This window comes from Canis lupus, chromosome 12 (genome assembly GCF_011100685.1).
Source record: "Canis lupus familiaris isolate Mischka breed German Shepherd chromosome 12, alternate assembly UU_Cfam_GSD_1.0, whole genome shotgun sequence".
NCBI classification, from domain to species: Eukaryota; Metazoa; Chordata; class Mammalia; order Carnivora; family Canidae; genus Canis; species Canis lupus.
This window is the reverse complement of record NC_049233.1, coordinates 56,345,264-56,367,264: the sequence shown is the minus strand read 5'-3', so window position 1 is coordinate 56,367,264 and position 22,001 is coordinate 56,345,264. Positions and strand designations below refer to the sequence as shown.

General features: G+C 32.8%; 1 protein-coding gene across 1 annotated transcript in view; it reads right to left on the bottom strand.

Moving 5' to 3' along the window:
• The window catches only part of LOC119874292, a 399,775-nt gene that overhangs the window by 6,635 nt on the left and 371,139 nt on the right, over nucleotides 1-22,001 (bottom strand). The window contains exon 7 of the mRNA XM_038555051.1: nucleotides 661-778. Coding sequence (XP_038410979.1) covers nucleotides 661-778 — 118 coding nt within the window. The remainder of the gene's footprint in view (nucleotides 1-660; nucleotides 779-22,001) is intronic.

Sequence of the window (22,001 nt, the reverse complement as noted above, 5' to 3'; positions counted from 1 at the left end):
ACAGACCTAGGAGGAGATAAGTATGGATATTAGAAGGTCTTCAATTTCTCTCTATTTTCACCACATTATCTTCACATTCCAAATATTTCCTCTCAAAATCTTCAGTAGTATGTACTTCAACTTTTTTTTACTTATTTACATTCAAAAGATAAATGTGCTTTTTTTCAATCCTATTATCACAATTATGTATAAGTGATAGGACAATGTGGTCCTAAAACATCCAACACCATAAGCATTATGAAAAAAAGTTTGTTATGCAATGTTCTAACATCTACTTAATCCATAAAGAGTTTTCTCATTATTGATGTAATATAGGATATATTCTGGTTATGCAAGAACAAGAACTTCAAGCCTGAATGGCAACAACATTTCTGTGTAATGAGTCTGTTTACACACACCAAATTTAAATGTCTTTTTTTTTTTTTTGCTGTTATCTTTGGTATACTAAATCAAACCCTAAGGATGTAATCAAATTAAAAGGATTACTACTCATTAATAAGCTGGCAGTAATATTTCATCAAAAATTTGCTAAGTCTCTCTCTGCAAAACCAATAGATAAAAGCAGGCAGTGCATAAAAGTGTCTGTCTACTGCATTAAAATATGACGAAAATAATATTTCTTAACATTGCCAAAGAACCATCTATTTCTGAAGATCATACCAGTTCCCATTGCATAGGCCAGTAAGGGTCATTAAACACCAATGGGTCTCTGAGTCCTTCTTCAGAGTCAATGACATTGTAGACTTCACTCGGGATCTCATTTTCCTCCACAGAAGGTCTGCAGGGCAAAGACGGCAAATGAACTATGAAAAACATAATCACTGCTTTTACTGTTGCTTTTTTTGTCATAAAAATTCCATTTATTTAAATTCCATTAAAAAGCACATTTGGCTGCCGAGAGCATAAATATACACTTTTATTATACTTAGCATTTTTCATTTTCAAAAAAAATTCTGACATTTGTTTAGATAAAAATGTTGAAATATTTTCAAACTACCTGTTTTAGCTAACCACTTTCTATGCATTTGTTGCATACAAAAAAATGCTGGAAAAATGAGTGATTTGAAATGCAATTCAAAAGCTCTGTATATATTTCCCATTAGAAGTTATCAGCTTACACTGATCATTATCCTTACCATGTCATGTGCCTGCCACTATGACTTTTCCCAAAATACATCTCTTAGGAGAGTGATTTAAATTACTTGAGCTGTAGTAAATAATACGTTTTTTAATGTCCATTTTCTAATTGTTCTGATATATTTAATAAAGTATTAAGGGAGCAAGTGACAGTGCTAGAAATTCAGGAAGGCTCTTTATTTTATTAAGATTTTATTTATTTATTTAAGACACAGAGAAAGAGTGAGAGAGAGAGAGAGAGAAAGCATGAGCAAGGGGGAGGAGTAGAGGAAGAAGCAGACATCCCCCCCTCCCCGAGCAAGGAACTTCATCCATGGGACTCCATCACAGAATCCTGAGAGCATGACCTGAGCCAAAGGCAGATGCTTAGCCAACTGAGCCACCCACGTGCCCAAGAAAAGTCTTTAACTCAATCTTCTTCTAAAGACAGACATTCATACTTGCCTGTGCACCTTGGTGGATTACCAAAACCAAATATTGGGGGAAATAATCAAGCAATAACATTGACAACAATCTATCTGAGAAATAAATTTAAATTTAGTAAAATGATAAAAGAAATTAAGCTATCATAGAGTCTCATTTATAAACATATACAAGAGTAAACTACAATTATAAATTTATAAGAATAGGAATTATATCTAATTTCGATAAAGTTCCAGATCTGAGCACATAGGGTGTTTGGGAGTAAACTACAATTATAAATTTATAAGAATAGGAATTATATCTAATTTCGATAAAGTACCAGATCTGAGCACATAGGGTGTTTGAGAATTATATACCAATTTATGAAGAGCTTATCAAAATGGAATAGCCAAGTATCAACATTTACATAAGAGGATATGTCCCAGAAATGTTCTTTACTGCAGCTTTTGCAAACAATGAAAAACAAAACAACTTAAATGTCCATGAATATGAAATTGTTTTTAAAATCATCATAGGATGAAATACTATTTTACCTACAAGTATCATTTAGATCCATCTCAAAAATTATAAGGAGAGAGCAGAAGGCTATGCACATTTTGCTAACACTTACATAAAGTTATCCCAAAATAACTTTATAAATTGTTTTATTTTTAAGATTTTATTTATATATTCTTTAGAGACACACACAGAGAGAGGCAGAGACACAGGCAGAGAGAGAAGCAGACTCTATGCAGGGAGCCCGATGTAGGACTTGATCCCAGGACTCCAGGATCACAGACTGAGCCAAAGGCAGATATTTAACTGCCGAGCCACCCAGGTGTCCCTATAAATTGTTTTAATGATATATAAAGTATATACATCTAAGCATACAAAGAAGACTCCTCTGAAGAAGGTGAGTAGGGGAGTAGTTTTAAAATGGATATACAGAAGAATTCAACTCTAATGATTTATTCCTTTAAAAAACCTGGAGCCATTATGACAAAGTGATAGGGTTAACAAAACAGAGATGGTGTGTACATATTATACATTATTTCAGTGCGTATATTTTTATGTATATGTGGAGTATGTTATAATGACAAGACACACATACACAAAACTAGTACTAGCTGTTATAACAGTGAGCTAAAAATGGCTTCTGTACATTGGCCCTATGTTTTTTACTCCACAGCACGCTGGGATCTACTAACTCTAAAGCCCACTGGCACCAAAAAAGCTCAAATTTTTACACACCCAGTTGTAATAAATGAACCCAAATAAGCAGAATTTTAGACATTCATAGCCTTCCTACCTTGCATAATGCATAAAACTGCACCCAATATCAGAGTCATAGATAAGATTAACTCTGAAGCTGTAAGAGACTCTAAGCTTCTGCTGTCCTTCAGAGCTCTCTGACACAGACTCTCTTCATTTTGCTGCTGAGTAAACTCACCTAGACTCTAACATCTTCTCTGATCCTTTTTCTCAGGACTTCCCTTTACCCTCTTCCCCTTCTGGGTAGTAGCCCTCATCCACTACCTCTGGAAGGTCTCTTGCTGTGAGGGACTTTCCCCTTGTGCAAACCTGCCAAAGCACTGCCCAAATAAAACTCCTTGTGTGCTACTGCCACCTCATGGTCATATCTGTTTCCTTGATCATCCCCCAAATCCGTCAATCTCAATACCAATAAAAAGAATTGGAAAAGATATCAAATTTGAGATCAGAAGACCTGAATTCTAGATTTTGCACTCCACTTTGGCTCTTTCAGTGATCAGAGGGGTTCAAATGCATTAATTTAGCTAAACATTTCCAGACTTTTGTCAAGAAGAGGATAGTTATTTCTCCAGGAATGGCTGTTAACTGTCAGTTCTCAGAAAAATAAGTTCAGAAACATTTGGATGGCCATTGAAAGGACTGATATATCATCCAAGAAGAATGTAGCATGGTGTGCAGAGGTGCTTGGGACCTTCCCAGTCTGCTCTGCTTGCACTGTGAAGCCCTCTTCCCTCTACCACGGCAATGACCACAATTCCTATCAACTATCAAAGGATAGCATTTGAAACCTATGAAATAAAAAATTTAAGAAGGAGAGGAGAAGAGAAAGTTCTATTAAAATCAAGAATTTAGTTTAAAAATACCAAAGCAATGCCAATGAAAGAATAAATGCAAGCATAAAGCAGTAAAGTTATAAAATTATTAAAACAAGTTATTATAAAATGAGGAATTAAAAGTACTTGTGTATAGGAAAATATTTATTGTAATTTCATTGTTTATTTCACTCATGTTCATATAAGCATGAATATTTATGGAAGAATACTTAAAATCTAAAAATGAGAGATCAAGAACATTTCCTTATGATCCTCTGCACCTTTTGATTTCTTTTTTACATTTTACATTTACATTTTTACATTTAAAACACTTAAAACAAATATCAAATATCAAAATGTCTCAGATATTCAATGAAATTTGCAAGTTAAAAAAAGAAATTTGCAAATTAGAAGTTTTAATAACATTTCTAGTTTTTAAAAATATTTCTAGCCCATAGAATGTCAGCAAGCTATATTTGTCCCAATGTCACAGAGTTTGACCTCTGTCCTATATTCTCAAAATTCTACTATGTATCATTGTAATTCAGAAGTGTAATAATCCTGTATTTTGAGACAACAGCAATAAAAACAGTTTACGTCATTCCAAGATTTGATGTAAATTAACATTATAATCAATTGAATCTGAAAAATCACCTCAGAATAAAGGAGGTAATTTTTTCAGGCAATCTCAATGTAAATAGTTCTATCTTCATTTTTATATCTCATTCAGCTATTTTCTCTAGACTAAGTTGAGAGAGTACCTAAATATTTTGTTAATCTGAACTGGTTTGCATTTCAAAAATTTTTTATACTTATATTTCATCACATTGACTAAATTGCAAACATTTCAGATTCCTCTTCATAGCTGACTCCTGAACACACTGATCTGTACAAAATCTATATTGGTAACATAGATGCAGTGACCAACAGGTGCTTTCCTCATCTTGCACGTCCCTGAAGAGCACTTGCTGTCTTCAGAAATGACTTCAGAAGTGACCCAGGCTTAAAGCATCCCACTACAACAATTATGATTCTTGTAACTGAAGAAAATTATGTGAAAGCTACATCTCTGTTGGATTCAAATTCACAGAAATGCATAGCTGAGATTCAGAGCCCTAAATAGGATGTCGTATAAGAAAATGCCAAACTGGCTCTGAATGATGATTTCCTTTCAATTTTTGAAAATAGTAATGTTAACCATTCCATTATTATCTATTATCCTTCTGCTAGATGTTCTATAGAAAAGCTCTATTTTGGAAAGCAGTCCTACAGCTGCTTTCACGATCCTACAGCTTTATGTAATTGTGCATGTGTATACACATACATACACATACAACTATTTAACAACAAAATGAAGAATTAAAAAATTAAAAATAACTTAGCAATCATAGTCTGTTTATATCTAACAAGTTTCTTTTTACTTTTTTTTTTTTTTTTAGAAAAGTAAATGTAACAGATTAAAAAAAAATTGACCCATGGTCTATCTTTGAGACAGCCATGGAGAATAGTCTGCTATAGAAAATGAAGTCGCATTCATGATACAGTTAGAGGTTTGGGAGTCTCGCCAAGAACAAGCTGGTAAGACCTGCAGACTAACCTCACTTCATGCAGTTTTCAGGCATATAATAGCTGCCTGGTTAGAAGCCACTTCACTGACTCACCTGAACCCTATTCCCAGTTTTCCTTCTATGCCAATCTCACAGCATGGTTTAGAAAATATTTTATCTTTGAAGAGACACTGGCTCACTAACTATCCACCTGACAGTGTACACAGCTTTGCATCTAAGCAGGAGCAGCTTCTACGGGAAATTGTTAAGACTTAAAAATTTGAAGCAATAATGCAAAATATTCTTCGCTGTGAAGAAAAATAAAAATCATGTGAAATAATAAATCTTTATTCTTTCTCATTACTACATACTACACACACACACACACACACACACACACACAAAACCTGTATATTCCTTTAAAAATTTGCAAATCCTTATACTAGTCCTGGGGTCAATAAGCTTTCTGTAAAACACCAGAGTATAAATAATTTAGACTTTGTGGGCTTTCATGGTCTTTGTCACAACTCTTCAACTCTGCCGTAGTAGCAAGAAAGCAGCTAAAAGCCAATATATTAACAAATGGCCTGAATTCCAGTAAAATTTTATTTACAAAAAACAAAGGCCTTTGGCCTTTGACCCATAGTTCTGGATCCCAGTGCTGGTCTATAGCATGTTTTTACCAAACACACAGTTTATAACTATTAGAATGAACATCGGTAAATAAGTATAAAGGAAAAATGTATCCATTCCCTACTGAGGTATTATGTGCAATTCACTCTTAAACTAAGCACTAAATTCCAGAGGAAAAGTGACAAGTGACAAGAATTAAATAAATACACTTCTTTCTAACACAGTTTTCCCCTGCTATCTGAAAGCAGAGCGTTCCAATGAAACCTTTCCTAAGCTAAAATGGCATAATGAGAAGAAGCAATTACCATTAATTTATACGGAAAAATTTTTGAGCATTCCCAGACACCCCCCCCCCAAAAAAAGTAACATCTCTTAGGCTTTTCTGATACCTTAGGACACATCTTGCTAACAGAAGTGCAAAATAAAGCCAGATAAAGCACAGATGCTTACAGACACCATTCAAAGCTATGAAAGCTCTATGCTGAAATGCTGAGTATAGCTCAGGGGAAGGAGCTTGGCGGGGCCACTATTGCTATTTGGGTTGTGCACTGCCTGCATAAGGGCTCACTGCCAAACAAACACTGAAAATTATTTTCACTTTTGCCTCTTATTGTCAAAATAAAAATCCTCTTAGGATTACTTTCAGTTAGTGTAAACAGGTACTAATGTAGGGTTTTTTTTGTAAAAGCAAAGCTGCATTATACAAGCTTTCGAAAAGCAGTAGATAACTGTACTTCCATCTTGGGTCTTCGTATCTTGCTTTTTTGTCATGTTTCCTTGTTTGTTTGTTTTTTTCTTTTGTTTTTAAAGATTATGATCATGACCTGAGCCAAAATCAGGAGTTTGAGGCTTAACCGGCTGAGTCACCCAGAAGCCCCAGGTTGTTTTAAAAATAGTAACTGATTATATAACTTGAGAAAGGGGAAACTAACATTTCAAAGGGCAGCATGCTGACAGTTGAGTTCTCTGCTAGGTGAATTGGACATTGATTTATCACAAGAAAACATAAATGAATGTTTTCAGTGAATACCCTATAAAGTGTGCTTTTACTGAAAGATTAGTCAATAATTGTAAAATCTACTTCTTCCAAAACTTCAGATTCAAAGTAAGAGCTTTCTGGAAGAGATTTCTAGAATTTATCAGATACTGGCTTAACTCCACAGCACTGCCTTTATTTAATTACCATGCCATAAAGCATTCTGACAGCCCAAATGCAATGCTTAGTAAGCATTTTACCTCCAGACAGCTTGAAGATGTATGGTGCACTAAAATTACAATACTCACCATGACTTGTTCTGTCATCCAACTTTGGGAATGGAGCATACTTGTCTCTATAATGAGCTGTCTGATGTTCTATCCAGTTTACCTGTGGCAAACAGGAGTAAACATAACTACCTAAACATTGGCATATTAGTGAGATGTAAACAAACATATTCTTCTTTTACAAGTGGTTTTAAGTGAGGAGAAGTCATCATACATAATTTACTCACTCTTGCACTTCGATGCAAAATAGAATGGACTTAAAATCTTTCAGCATAAATTATAATTCATTCTAGGCCAATATTTTGTCAAAACTTTCTCATAGTTTTGAGATCTGGTTGATATAACAATTAAAATCTATAGAGACAGAGATACACTATCATTTGTCCATTGTAGACACACAAAATGATTTAGTGCTTTAAATTTTGTTCCAGGACACAAATGTCCCTCACAAGACTAAGCTTTCTTTATCAGATATTAAGGTATGACTGAAGGTATAGCAATATATACAAATAAGATAGAAAGTACTTACTAGTTAAATAATGTAAGATATTGCTGCATTTGTTTATACTTTAAAAAACTAGGATGAGGCCCACTGTGGGCCACTGAGCAGACCAAATAAATTAGACGGTTAACATAAAAAATAAAAATAAAAAAAAAAACTAGGATGAAATAAGATCACATAGTTAAATTATTAACTTTGTTAAAATCTACAAAAGTCTTTTTAAGAATCAGTTTTATTATGCATTAATAAGGAAGAATTTTCACTACTAAAAAGCAAATAATCTTAGACAACTAATAGAGTTTATTTTGGTAGCCATTAATAAAATATAGGCAGCACAAAAATAAAAAGGCTTGTATAAAAACTTTATATACAAAAAAAGAGAGAAAAATGCAACAAGAAACCTATTTTTAAATGAAACAATTTCTTTCTGAATTTACTTATCAATTAGAAACATTTATTTTTAATCATTAAACATTTGGCATAAACAGATTGTACAATGTCTTTAAGAAAGATTTTCAGCTAAAAAAAAATGGCTGAATTGGTTTCTGGGTCTCTACTATAATAGGTCTCAATAAAGACTTATTAAAATACTGTGTACTACACAATATATACCAATATACCAATGTTGTTTAGCATTGGTTCCAGGTAACAGCCTAGTAAATATCATGTCACAGCCAGACTTTCTGCCAATTAGAATGAGCTTTGTCAACAAAATCAAATTTTACCAATCTTTACAATAACTTATGGGTTTGAAAATATGGCATATCCAAGGAAACAGAAGGCTTTCAGAATATAAGGATTTCTTTGCACTATAAATCCATTAAATGGCCTGCCCAACTGTATTACTGCCATTGTGAATGAATGAAACCAGGTTCCATCCAAATATATATATTTATAATTCCTAAACTTTCCCAAACTCTTGCCATTGAGTTACCAATTCCTCTGATATTCTAAAATGCTTTTACTTATTATATGTATATATATATTATTAATATATATAAATAATATAAATACATATATACTATATTAGTATTAGTATAGTGGCAAAACTATAGTTCTAAAAATATTTAATAAAACATATAATACATACATGTACATAAAACACTGTGTATATATGTATTATATAAATATAAAACACTATAGCTAAAAATATTTAATATAATACATACATGTGTATACACCATATTATATATGTGATATATGTATATGTAATAAATATGCAGTATATGTATATAATAAATATGTACTATAAATATGTATATATACTATATATGAATACACACAGATACACTTAGCCTGAGTTAGAAATTAAGTTCCTTAGTTTTATAACTGGTTTATAATTCCTCCACTGATACTTTTTTATATTCCATCAATTTCCTTTGTAAAGTTAATCCAGAGGCACATAGCACATAAGATATCTTATTTTTAATACATATTTGGTGGCAGCAGGGTATTAGAGACGCTGTCCTCAATAAAATCACTCAGTCACAAATAAACATGACTGATCTTCCACTCTGATACTACACTAATCATTTAGGGAGTAGAGGCAGTCTCATTGCACCAAACATTCACACACACACATCCCATATACCAAAGCTTTGCTGATGGACAGGGGTCTCCCAGTCCCTCAAAACATACATTTGGTTGTTCTTTCCTCAGAATAGCAACAGTAATAATACTCCATCTTCTAACTTTTCACACATTCTATCCTAATCACCTCTCCCTGCTCATAGCAAGCTCCTTTAAGACTGGAGTGAAGCTTGTGAACATATAACAGTGAGATCAAAGGATCTAGAGCATTGAAATGCATGTGTGTGGAGGGGTGTGTGTGTGTGGGGGGGTATGTTTTAGAATATCAGAGGGGTTTATTAAGTATCAGGCCTGATCATTTTTTTAGACATTTTAAGACAATCAAAATGATTAGACTCTATTCGTTTGCTTATTTATCTTAAAGCAGAATTTTGCTTTACTGGGGGAACATGGGTTGGGGAGGCTCTAATGTTTAAAACTAAGCTTAATGATGTTTCTGTCCAATTCTCTCATTTTGAAGATAACAAACTGGGACCCAGGAGGGTCTGAGCCCCTCAACCATTTTAGCACAACACCCACAGCAGGTACAGCAGGTCCTGACCCACCCAGTGGGCCACTAGGTTTAATGTTCTCGCTGAAAAATGACATAATCACTGGCTGACAATGTAATTTTCAAGCAAAAATCATCAGGGAAACTCACAGTAAGAAAAGTGCTTTGTACTTTTTGGTTCAATAAGCCTAAAGATCTTACATTTCACTATCTAGAACCCAAGCTAAAGACTGTAAGCTATTTAATGGTAGGAATCTTAGCTTCATTTTATTGTATGCACAGCACAGTGTCTAACACATAGTGGTTAATCAAATAATATTTTTAATTGATAAATACAAGAATAAAGATGAGTTGAACACTGGATAGTTAGGAGAGAAAAAAAAAGAAACTCTTTTTTGGCTGGGATTCCAAGAGGAGAGACCCTGCATGGCATACCTAGTCTGGTAATCCAAATGCTTTTCTGAATGAAGCATGTAACAGTAGCCCTCCCTCTCTGGCAACAGCATTTCACCCTATTAACCCTAATATGATGATGACCTCATGCAAGAACAACCTCGAATACTTTGAAATATGACAGAATATATCATTCACCTCTCTAATTCATTGTCTTATTTAACAAGCAAAAAAGTATGATTCCAAAGAACCAAATACGCTTCACTTCTGCTTCGCTAATCACCAATGCTATCTCTTCTCTCAACTTTTCCTCTATTTCTAATGATTCTAAATCAGCCAAATAAATATTGGAATTTGGAATTTTTCATGTAAAGAATGAGAGGTATTTGCACAAGTGCAAGATTGAATACCAGCATTTTTTCATGCAACCATGTAAAATTATTGTTAAAAGCACTTATAAAATTCTTGCCATTGTATGTCTCCATACAAATAGAACATGATTAAATGAAGTCTCTACATGCATGATATTGCAGGATGCAATTACATCAGAATAAGAGCTAACTTTTAGATAATTTCTTTAGAAAAGTTCCCTTTTCTTGTATTCAGGTTGTATATTGTCTATTTTTGTTTTGCCCCCAATACTCTGTATTTGATAGAAAATGAAAGGAAGAAAGCATAGTGAAACTGACCCTCATTTATAGCTCTATTATGAGTATTTAATTTGGTTGTAATATTCATTTTTAAGAAATGTAAAAATGATTTGAAAATTTGGAGTCCTAAACTTTCCCAGAAGTCTAATAAAATGTTTCTTTTATTTTCTGAGACTACAAATAAAAGGCCCAACAAGTACCAGTGTCACTTTTTCAGATCTTCAGATTATTTAGAAAAAGGAGAACATACATATATTGCTAGCTAAAAACTGTCACAATTAGTTTAAAATTAAATTATTTTGTTCTCTAAAAAAAAAATAGTATAAAGTATAATGTTGAAAAAAAAAAAAAACAAAACCCTTGGACAAAGGCAAAAAAATCATAGAGTATATCCAGAGTCTACTTTACATGATGTACACAATGCCTACAAATGCTGAGTCTTTTTTGAAAAGTATGTTTTTCTTTCATATAAAGATAAAAAGAAAAGCTTTTAGGTCATGGGCTATGAGGGGAAGAGATAATATCTCTTGTGCTTTGATGTTACAAGTAGCTCTTCATTACAGAAGACTTCTTATAGTATAATAAAGGTCCTGGTAAATTGAGCCTGAATATTTAATAACCAGCTTCAACATGGAAGCTTTGTGACTTTCCTGTCCTTGGCACAGCAGAGCCAACATATATGTATTATGAACAAATAACAAAGATTTATTATTTTAGCATAAAGGCTTTGGTATTTAAAGATATGATATCACTAAAAGAGAAAGCATGATTTCTACATTCCCTAGGAAGCCTTCTGTTTAGAAATGTTTCTAAAATATCAACTGACAAGAAATTAGGATAAAATGATGCATTTGTACTTAAGTGTGACATATAAAATTGGTTTCAAACTTTTATGCATTATCTGTAAACAAAAATTATAGCCTAGTGAATGATATTCAAAACTATGATGTGTTCCTCTATGTTCATTTTGAAATTAAAGATAAATCTAAGTGAAGTTCGAAAAATATTTTAATTGTATGTTAAGTTGGCAGAATTTTAAACTTTGGCATTCTAAACATGACAATTATATCAAGAAAAAATGTGTCAATTCTCTTTTAGGAAAATAAAACCTTTCGATAAAAAAATGCATGCATGAAAAATTCAAACAACCAATACAAATATAAATGAGAGATTATGAAATTCACACAAGATATACCACCTGCAAATCATCATTGGCAAAATTCCATTGTAACTTTTCTCTGTGCATAGATAGATATGGGCATATGTAGATAAGGGTATGGATAACATACTCAGGTATATATAGACATAGGCACATACAGATAAACTCTGCATTAAAACTCATGTTATTATGCACAGTAACATGTGACTCGCTCTTTTTCTCACTCAGAAAAATGTCATAAGCATCTTTTGGAGTAAATAAAAAATACATTTTTATCATTTGATACAGTTTCACTTGTACTAAGACTTGCTTTGGTAATTTCTTGATAATAGACAAATAGTGATTATCTTTTTGTAGCACACCCTAAAATATTATTTGTTTATAAATTGATTTATAACTCATCTCTTTCCAAAAAGAATATATGGTACCTTATAGTAGACACATTAGTAAAAAAAGAAAATATGATTTAATAAGAAACAAAAACAAGAACAGAAACCAACAAATAAAAGCAAGAGTAAAATATAAAACTCTTCCTAGGAAAAATAAAGTTTTAAATGTAAGTTTTACATCAGGGTCTCAAATTTTATCATTAAAATTCCATGAAAAAGAAACAGAAAAATACAAAATGAAAATAAGTACTAGAAACAAGAATCAACAACTCATTGCCAGAATCTAGGAAGAATCTCCACTAACTTCGAAACTAACTGAATTAGAAAGACAATGAAAAGACAAGGTTTACAAATATTGCCACAGGTGTCACAAGACACAGAGCAGATATTCTGACCATAAGGAAAACATTTTAGTTTTTGTAATATAATATCTACCTCTCTTGCCAGTTAAAGTGGGGAACTCTAGGAATACAGGAAGAGGGGACTTTACATTCTTGTTCTTTCATGTCGTTTGTATTTCTACTACAAAGATGTATTTCTTGTGAAAAATTAGTTACAATGTCTAAAAACTATTAAGTCCAATGCAGAAAAAATCAAGTTATGAAACCATAAATAAATTGTCATCCCAAATTTAAGGAAAAACAACTATACATGTACTTGAAATATTGGGTAATAGATGGGATTATTATAATTTATTTTCTTCTTTCTCCTTCTTAGATTTTCCCCCATTGTTCTACCATGAACATATTTCTGTTATACAAGCAGAAAAGCTTATACTTAGAAATAACTACAACTAAAATTAGTAGAACAGGAAAAAGAACACTTTAATGAAAAATCTTGGTGATTCAATCAAAATTCCATTCAAAACAAGATTTATACACTATAATTCATTTCATTAAAAGAGAAGGAACACAAGTAAATGAAGTCCACCTGAAAAGTTAGCCAGGTAATTTTTAAAAATCAATGGAAAACAAGAAAAAGTAATCTACAAAAAGAAATTTTTAAAAACAACAAATATTTTTTTTAAGTCTAAGGTATGTTTTAAAACACAGTAAAGGTCCTTAACAAATATAATCAAGAAAAAAAAAGAAAACTCAAACAAAACTAGAAAGAAATACAAAAATAAAATGAAATCTATGCTTATGGATTTTTTAAATTCTTCTCTATCCAGCTCCTCCCTATCTAGTCCACCCACACTGGTCTCCTTACTCTTTCTCATTCATGCCAGGCACACACTTGATTTCACACTTGATGTGTCTTTGCCTCAGATTCTTTCCCCCAGACATTAGTGTAATTCACTCTCTCAAGAACTTTAGATCTTTATTCAGTGTCACTTTTCAGCGAGGTCTTTCCTGACCTCTCTACCTCCCTATTTAAGATACATGCACACACTTTCATATAGGTAAAAAGGAAAGATAACGTATTTGGTATGTAGATTTTCTTTAATATGTGAGTTTTTTTTAAAGATTTTACTTATTATAGAGAAAGAGAGCATAGGAGCAAGCAAGCAAGGGGGGGGGAGGGGCAAAGGAGAAGGGAGAGGGACATGCCTACTCCACACTTAGAGCCCCATGTGGGGCTGGATCCCATGACCCTGAGATCATGATGTGAGCCAAAACCAAGAGTTGGATGCTCACCAACTGAGCCACCAGGTGTCCCTAATCCGTGTGTCATATAGTGTATCATATAAATTTTTAAAAAGTGTATCATATAAAAACACTTTCATAGATGTTCTTTTCCTTAATAATATAAAAATCTTTAGAAGTCACTAAACATTTCTAGAAAATATTAATTTTTAATAACTATGGTATTCAGTAGATGGTTATAGCATAATACATTTAATTATTAAGAATTTTTTTTAAAAAGAAAATTTGAAACTTCATTTGGTTTATATTTTTCTATTTAAATATAATCTGAAAGAAGCATATTTATTAATTTATTAAAAATTTAGTGGTTGCCTATAACAACCTAGAAACAGTGCTTCAGAACAAGGGCAGAGGGAAGAATGAACATGTAGTCCCTGTCTCCAAAAGCTTACAATATACGTAGAGGAAGAGACAGCAATTATGCAGATAATGATGAAATACTCACGTAATTATATCTGTGATACAGTGTATATGGGAGGTTCTGGGTGGGAGTATAAACCATTCCTGGATATTGAAGCAAAATCATGCTGAGGAAGAGATATTTCCACTAAGACCTGAAGGAGACCCAACAAAGGAGAGTGTTCTAGGCAAAAGATTTGTGTAGCAAGCATCTATGTGCATTATATAAAATCTTCCTGTGAATCTCTATTTCCTTAGGATAAATAACCAGACATTAAATCATCAGACCAATGGGCATGACCACTTTTACAGTTTTTGATACAGACCATCTAATTTCTCAATATTGAGTTTAAAATATAATCCCCCCAGCAAACTATGCAAGTATGTATTTTACTATTTCTTCACCAACACTGGGTGTTGTGTTTTGACCTTGATATTTAAATTAATGTGAAAATTATTATTGAAAAAATCATAAAATATCAGTATAAAAAATTAATAATGAGCTTATAGCTCTTAATTTCCACCATCTAGCAGTTACTACTTTGAGCTTTTTATTGTATAATTCAAGATATTTCCCTATATACATACATGCATTAAGAGATATTGTCCTTGTATTATGATTATTTTCCACTTAATATGAAAATTTTCTAGGATAATAACTGTGCATCTAGATTATCAACTTCATATGCTGAACAAAAGCCTATAGTAAGTTTAACCCATCCCATATTGTTAATTTTTATGCAGTTTCACTATTATATGTCTAATCATAGATTTTTTAAAACTTATTTATCTTATTTGTGGCTTCTTGTACTTAAATCAATGGATCAATGTGTTTCAGTGGTTCTTTGACATTTTCAGCTACTGTTGCTTCAAAAATGTCTTTGCATAATTTTCTCTCTCTTCTTCTTCTGGGACTCAAATGAAAGAAACATGTTAAATCTCATCAAGTCCTCTAGGTCTTTTAATATTTTTCTGAATTTTCCACATTTTTATCTCTATATTTCATTCAGGATAGCTTCTAATGACCTACATTTCAGTTCAGAATATATTAAACAGATATCATTTGCTTGGAAACCCTCCTTTGAGTTCTCAATGTTATCTTAGATCTTAGTTATGATTTCAAGTTGGGCCTTTTGCATAATTATCATATCATGCTTTACAGTTTTAAGATTTTACTGAAATTTTTAAGAACGGCCTTTACCTCCATTAACATGGAAAACACAAATTGTTTTATATTTCAAATATCCAGAGTGCCAGGGTCCGTTTCTGTTGCATGTTGTTTCTACTAATTGCAGCTGATGTCATCTAGACTCCTTGTAAACCTTATTACCTTTGGTTGTTCATTAAATGTTTATTTGAAAAAAATTACTTTTGGAAATAATGTCATATCCAGGAAGTGATATATTCCTTCAAAGAGAAACTTTACTTCCTTCTGCCAACCATGTAAATGTGGTAGCCTTGGTCTTAATCAAGGCTTGAGGTTTGGTGGATCATGAGCATGACCACTCAGAGCATATTTCATGTTTCCTATTCCAGACAGCAACCTTTCAGGGACCCAGGCTGGCATAGGGGTATTTCCCTTTGAGAGAGACTGAACTTTAATCTCTGCTTCATACTCTACCAAAATTTCAGCTTTACAACTTAGCTGCTTATCATAGCCGCAAATCAACTGTGGCATATCTCTTACAAATCTAATGTTCTTTCTGTTCTTGGTCTGGTGTTTCCTTACTGTCTTAACAATTACATGATCCATTTGAGAAGATTTTTTGCATTTCTTCCATTTTTAAAAAATCCTCTTTTTAGTATAATTGTTCTGCATTGCCAACCCATCATTATAAGAAACAGAAGTCTCCCCACACTTAATTCCAAATTGTTTGAAATTAAATTTATTCCCAGTTGTGATTATATTTTACTATTACAAATGATGCCATCATGAACATTTCTTTAAATATGCTTGTGTTCTTCTGGTTATTTCTTTAATATTCCTACAAATAAATTAATCCACAACAATTGTTGTGTTCAAATAGTATGTGCTTTAAGGCCTTGACATGAATAATCCATTTATCATCTGGAAAGAATCTATGTTTATTCTCCCTTAAGTTTTTCACCAGAAAGTAACTTCTTCCCACCTCCCCTCCACATGCCACATACATGGACATTTACACATATAACTAGGTAATGATTTTTTTCATTTTTGGCAGCTTAAAGGGAATATACATGTATATATAAATCTTCTTTTAATGTGTTTACTTATTTCACTTGAGATTAAGCATATGTTCATGTTTATTGAACACAAGTAATTCTTTATTTGTGAATTAGTTAATCAAAATTTTTAATCATACAATGGATAGTCAATAGACAATTTTATTCCAACTTGCACTACTAAAGATTAGCAAATACAAATTATGTAATTATATAAAAATAAAATTAAACATAGTCAATAAAGGAAAAATAGCAAGAAAATATGAGGTTTAAATAAAGCAGAAGACTAGAATTAAGTATTCATAGCAAGAATTAGCATATTATGGCCTAGGGGCCAAATCTGACTTGGAGCCTACTTTTATAAAGTTTTATTGAAACACGACCATGCACATTCATTTCTACATTGTCACTGCCTGCTTGCAGCTAATCAGAGCTGAGGAGTTGTTATAGATACTGTACTGCCAGCAGTGCCTAAACTACAAGGATCAGATTGGTCTTAATCCCCTCTAAAGTGAAGCTCTAGCAACATTTGTACTATTACAACCCTCATTATGATTATTGCCACTGATCTGGATATTACTTAACATTGTTTTATAATTATATATGAAAGATAAATAAGCAGCATAGCTATTAAAGAGGAGAAAAACAAAACTATTTTCTGCACCAAATATGAAGACACACAAGAAAGTAGGAAAAAAATGTAGAATTAATAATTCAGTCATTGAGTAGAATTATAACAGTAATCCATCCCCTTCCTTTACTTCATCCTTAACTGGTTAGAATATGATATTAGAGAAAATTTCTTTATAATAGCCAAACACATAGGCTATCTAAGAAAACACTAAGGAATTCTGTAGTTCCTTTATAAAAGGAAACTTCAAAACGAATAAAGAGATGAACCAAGTATAAATTGTGAAAGATTTAAAAAGTTAATATAGCAATACTTTCTAAGGACAGAGTTTGAAACAATTTCAGATTTTTTAAAATAATTTTTTAAAAATAATAATTCTATTACCTGACAGATTAATTTAAATTATGACAAATGCACAAATTTGAAAGCTAACAAATTTTGGGGTGGGGGGAAATGAGTGAAAGAGAGCACTAGCCCTATCAGATATTAAATATATAAAATCTACAATAATTAAAACTGGTAATAGGATCAACAAGTCATTCAGTGGACAAAGAAACAATACTAGCAAAAGGCCTTAGGATATACAAGTACCTAGCTAATGAAAAAAGATGCAGCAGAAACTAAGGATTAATTAATCACTATTGTGACTTAGACAAAAACGAAGTTTAGAGCATCATCTTCTCAGAACATAAATCAAAATAAAGTCCAGAAGGACAGAATAATTAAAAGTAAAAATGAAGGTAGTGGTTGCTAAAGATTTGTTCTTCTATGAAAGGCTGAGCATGTGACAATTTAGGTAACCTGATTCTCTCTTAACTGAGCCTGGCACATAACAGGAGCTCAACAAATGTGTTGGGTGAACTAGTAAATATACTTACTCATTTATAACTAATAAATCAACCAATTAAACTGCATCTACAAAATCTTCATTAATCATATCTTGTTGAGCTCTGAAGCCAAATTGGAACTCAAAAAGCATGGGGTAGATTTTTGATCAAAATCTAGGTTGTGGGACGCCTGGGTAGTTCAGCAGTTAAGTGTCTGCCTTCAGTCGAGGGCATGATCCTGGAGTCCCAGATTGAGTCCCACATCGGGCTCCCTGCATGGAGCCTGCTTCTCTCTCTGCCTATGTCTCTACCTCTCTCTCTCTCTCTCTCTGTGTGTGTGTGTGTGTCTCTCATGAATAAATAAATATTTTTTTAAAATTAAAAAAATTTAAAAATCTAGGTTGCGACAAATACCATAAAGAGATTTTTAAGATAAGGTATTTTATATTATCTTCTGTAGGATTTAGTAATATGCCATATTTGAAATCACCAACTATGATTTGAAATTCCCAGTTTTAACAATGAGTTACAGAATTCAATAGCATATTATTCTAATATCAATACAGATAGCATTAGGATCATATATATCTCCATTTCCTTTAAAAATTCCTCCATCAATATTTACGCTAACTCTGGGAAACGAACTAGGGGTGGTGGAAGGGGAGAAGGGCGGGGGGTGGGAGTGAATGGGTGACGGGCACTGGGGGTTATTCTGTATGTTAGTAAATTGAACACCAATAAAAAATAAATCAATATTTACATTAAAAGAACAATGGCTGTTTCCCAATTCCTTTGGAGCTCTGCCTCCATACTTTAAGCCTTCCATGAAATGAGTGAATGTTGAAAATTATAAATCTTTAGCTTTCATCTTGCTACTACTTCCTTCAGATTATAGACATACAGCATTTTTGCCAATATGATTTCTTGGTATTTATTTGTCCATTTAAAAAAAGCAGTAGCAAGAGCTTAATATGTTCTAGACACTGAATAAAGTAATCTCACAAACATTGTGTGATTTTGGCTATTTTTTATTAACTTCCAAGCTCAGCTAATCAATATTGAATATAAACATTTCTTCATATAAATAAAACAATCTGGGTCGTAGTTAGCATCTAGAAACTATACTGGTTCTACAAAATTACTAGGAATTTGAAATACTAACTATTATCAGTTTTCAATGGTGATCTGCAATCATCATTAACTCATAATTTCAAATCAACCCATCAAAATTTAAACAAGTCAAGTATTATCTCAGCTGGAATGTAAGTATAACTTTCATTTAAATTACTAGGTTTTTTTTACTTACCATATTCTTACTGTACAGTTTTGTATTATATATCTAGGATGGTGCACAGTATATACTTAATTTATCATCTCCTCATAATTATCCCCCTCCCCCAGTTTCTTTCCAGTTGTTACTCTTTTCTGTACTGATACCAACTTTCTGACATTTTTCCAATATTGAACTGCCTAGGAACTTATGCGATGTTCATGCTAGGTGCAATTGCTCAGGGCAGAGTTTTTACCAAGGTAGTTGGATCCACAAAACATCAGGTGGGGAAGATGGGTTGGACAAAGGTCCTGGTCTATTCTGGTAGGTCTCTCTTTCTCTAAAGAAATTACACTACACTAAACTAAGGGGGTTGAGGAGATGTTGTGGATAAGGGAAGTGGTTAGAGGGACTAGGATGTGAAAAAACAGAGAATAAAGAAAGTAAAAATCATTAATGACTAATACTTTAACTATTTAAATAATGTTTAATGATAAATGTTCCCTAGACTTTTCCTTGCTAACCTCTTATCCACTTCCCTTATCCACAACATCTCCTCAACCCCCTTAGTTTAGTGTAGTGTTAGGTATTTGATAAATATTTGTCAAATAAATGAATTTAGGAGATCTAAGGCAGTCAAGTGAAAATGGTTATTAAGAAACAGGTTGCCATAATGGTTAAAAGTGGTCTCTGGGAACTAATGGTCTAAATTCAAATCCCATCTACACATTTACCACTTACCACCTCAAGCAAGTTCTGAACCTTTGTGTGCCTCAGTATCTTTATCTGTAAAATGGGGGGAGGAGGGGGTAACAATCTTACCTACTTCAAAAGGTTATTATGATGATTACATAAGTTAATACACATAAGTATTTGGGATTGGTATCACATATATGCTGTCTTATTTTTAATAGATTTCTCAATCTTCCTTTAATTAAAACAAAAAAAGTCTAATTCCTCTATACAACTGATTTGCCTATCATTTCTGGAGGAAGATGATTGGGTCCTTACAGGTTCATTCTGCCTTCACTTTCCTAACATTTTATGGAAACCACGTTTTTTGAAATGAATTGTTTGCTCTGGGCTAAAATGGAGATACAAAGAAGGCAAAATGTAGTGGTACGTGAACTAATGGAAGAGTACATTTACTGAAGCAAGTGAGCAAATGGACCAGAAAATTATGTAAAGTGAGTTACAAGAAACTCTATTTAGACTAGTGCATAAAACATGGGGTGAGAGAGTTAGAAGATTTAGGTTGGAGGCCCAACTCTGACACTTAGTAACTCCTTTACTTTGCACAGGTTAACATTTCTGGAATTCATTTTGTTTTTCATATGTCAATATGTCATAAACTTCACAGGGCCCATGTAGCAGTGAAAAAGACAATGAAATCAAAACATATAAACTAAAATGCTAGTCTATATTCTAAATTCTGAATGCTTTATATAAGGTATGCTCGTCCTTTTCTTTCAACTTCTATTTAATTGATTCCCCAACTAATCTTGAAACAATACTAAATCTATTTAAATATTGTTCCTAACTCTTTTTAGACATATTATTTGCTGCACTATATTACAAATACTAGAGTTAATAGACTATAGACTGCAGTTCTGTGAATCCAATTGTTATATTTCTTTACATAAGTCATTCATTTTTAATTAAACTTCTGGTCTGCAAACATATTACAACACTTCAAAACAGAATGATTTTAGTGGTGTTTGATTTTCTTTGTCATGCATTAAATTGTATCAACTCTTGATGAATAGCACAATCCAGTAGGAACAGGAGGGCAATCTGTGAACATGTTATAGTACCTCTGTTCATGCATCCAACAACTGCAGACCTATGAAGTACCAGGCACTGTACTACCGGCTGGGAACCTAATCATAGACAAGATTATCCTGGCCCTGCCCTGCACAGAATACAATCTAGTGAAGAAGATGTGTAATTATACAAGATGGTATGAAAATCTGTAAGAATAAATGTTATAAAAAGTCACTACAAAGCATCTTCAGAAGCTAAAGAAAAGATAAATTGTCCAAAAAATAAAAATCAAGGAAAGTAGCTGGAAGAAGTGATTTCATGCCAATACTTGAAGACAATTAGCCAGGGGGAAATAGTGATTATGTGATAGAGTATAGCACATTTTAAAAAAGTAAAATACCCAGGATATTGGTAATATAAAAAGTGGTAAAGACATCATAAATAAGAAAGTATGACACAGATCGTGTGGTTCCTATAGAGCAAGCTCAGAAACAGTAGAAATCCATTAAAATATATTAAACAAGAGAATGGCCTGATTAGATTTATTTTAGGAGGCTAGCTTCCACTGCTTTATAAAGCATGCATTGCTTTACAAAAGTTTTCTAAAAGCAAGATAGTTGTGAGAGACCACCTGGAATTCTACTGCTGTTTGGCTTGGGCAAGGGTAATGTGCTGTGGAAAACTTAGTTATAGTGGAGAAGTGTCTGAATTTTGATGATTCTCTCACTGATTCATTCAGCCATTCATTTACCAGTACTGATTAAGAATCTGCTTGGTTAGGCAGTGAGCCATTGCTGTGGATGCTGCCTTAGAGAAGACATGTGTGCCTTCATTTGTATATATCTAACAGGTAGAAATGCCTCGTTTAACATTTGAAAAATGAAATGGTTTCTTCCCTCATACCTTTCACCAAAATATATTTCCACCCAACTGCAGATGTCCAATAGATCACTGAGGAAGTGGGTCTGGAATTCAGGAGAGAGGTCTGGTACTGATATAGAGAGCAGAGTAGGAAGTCCTCAG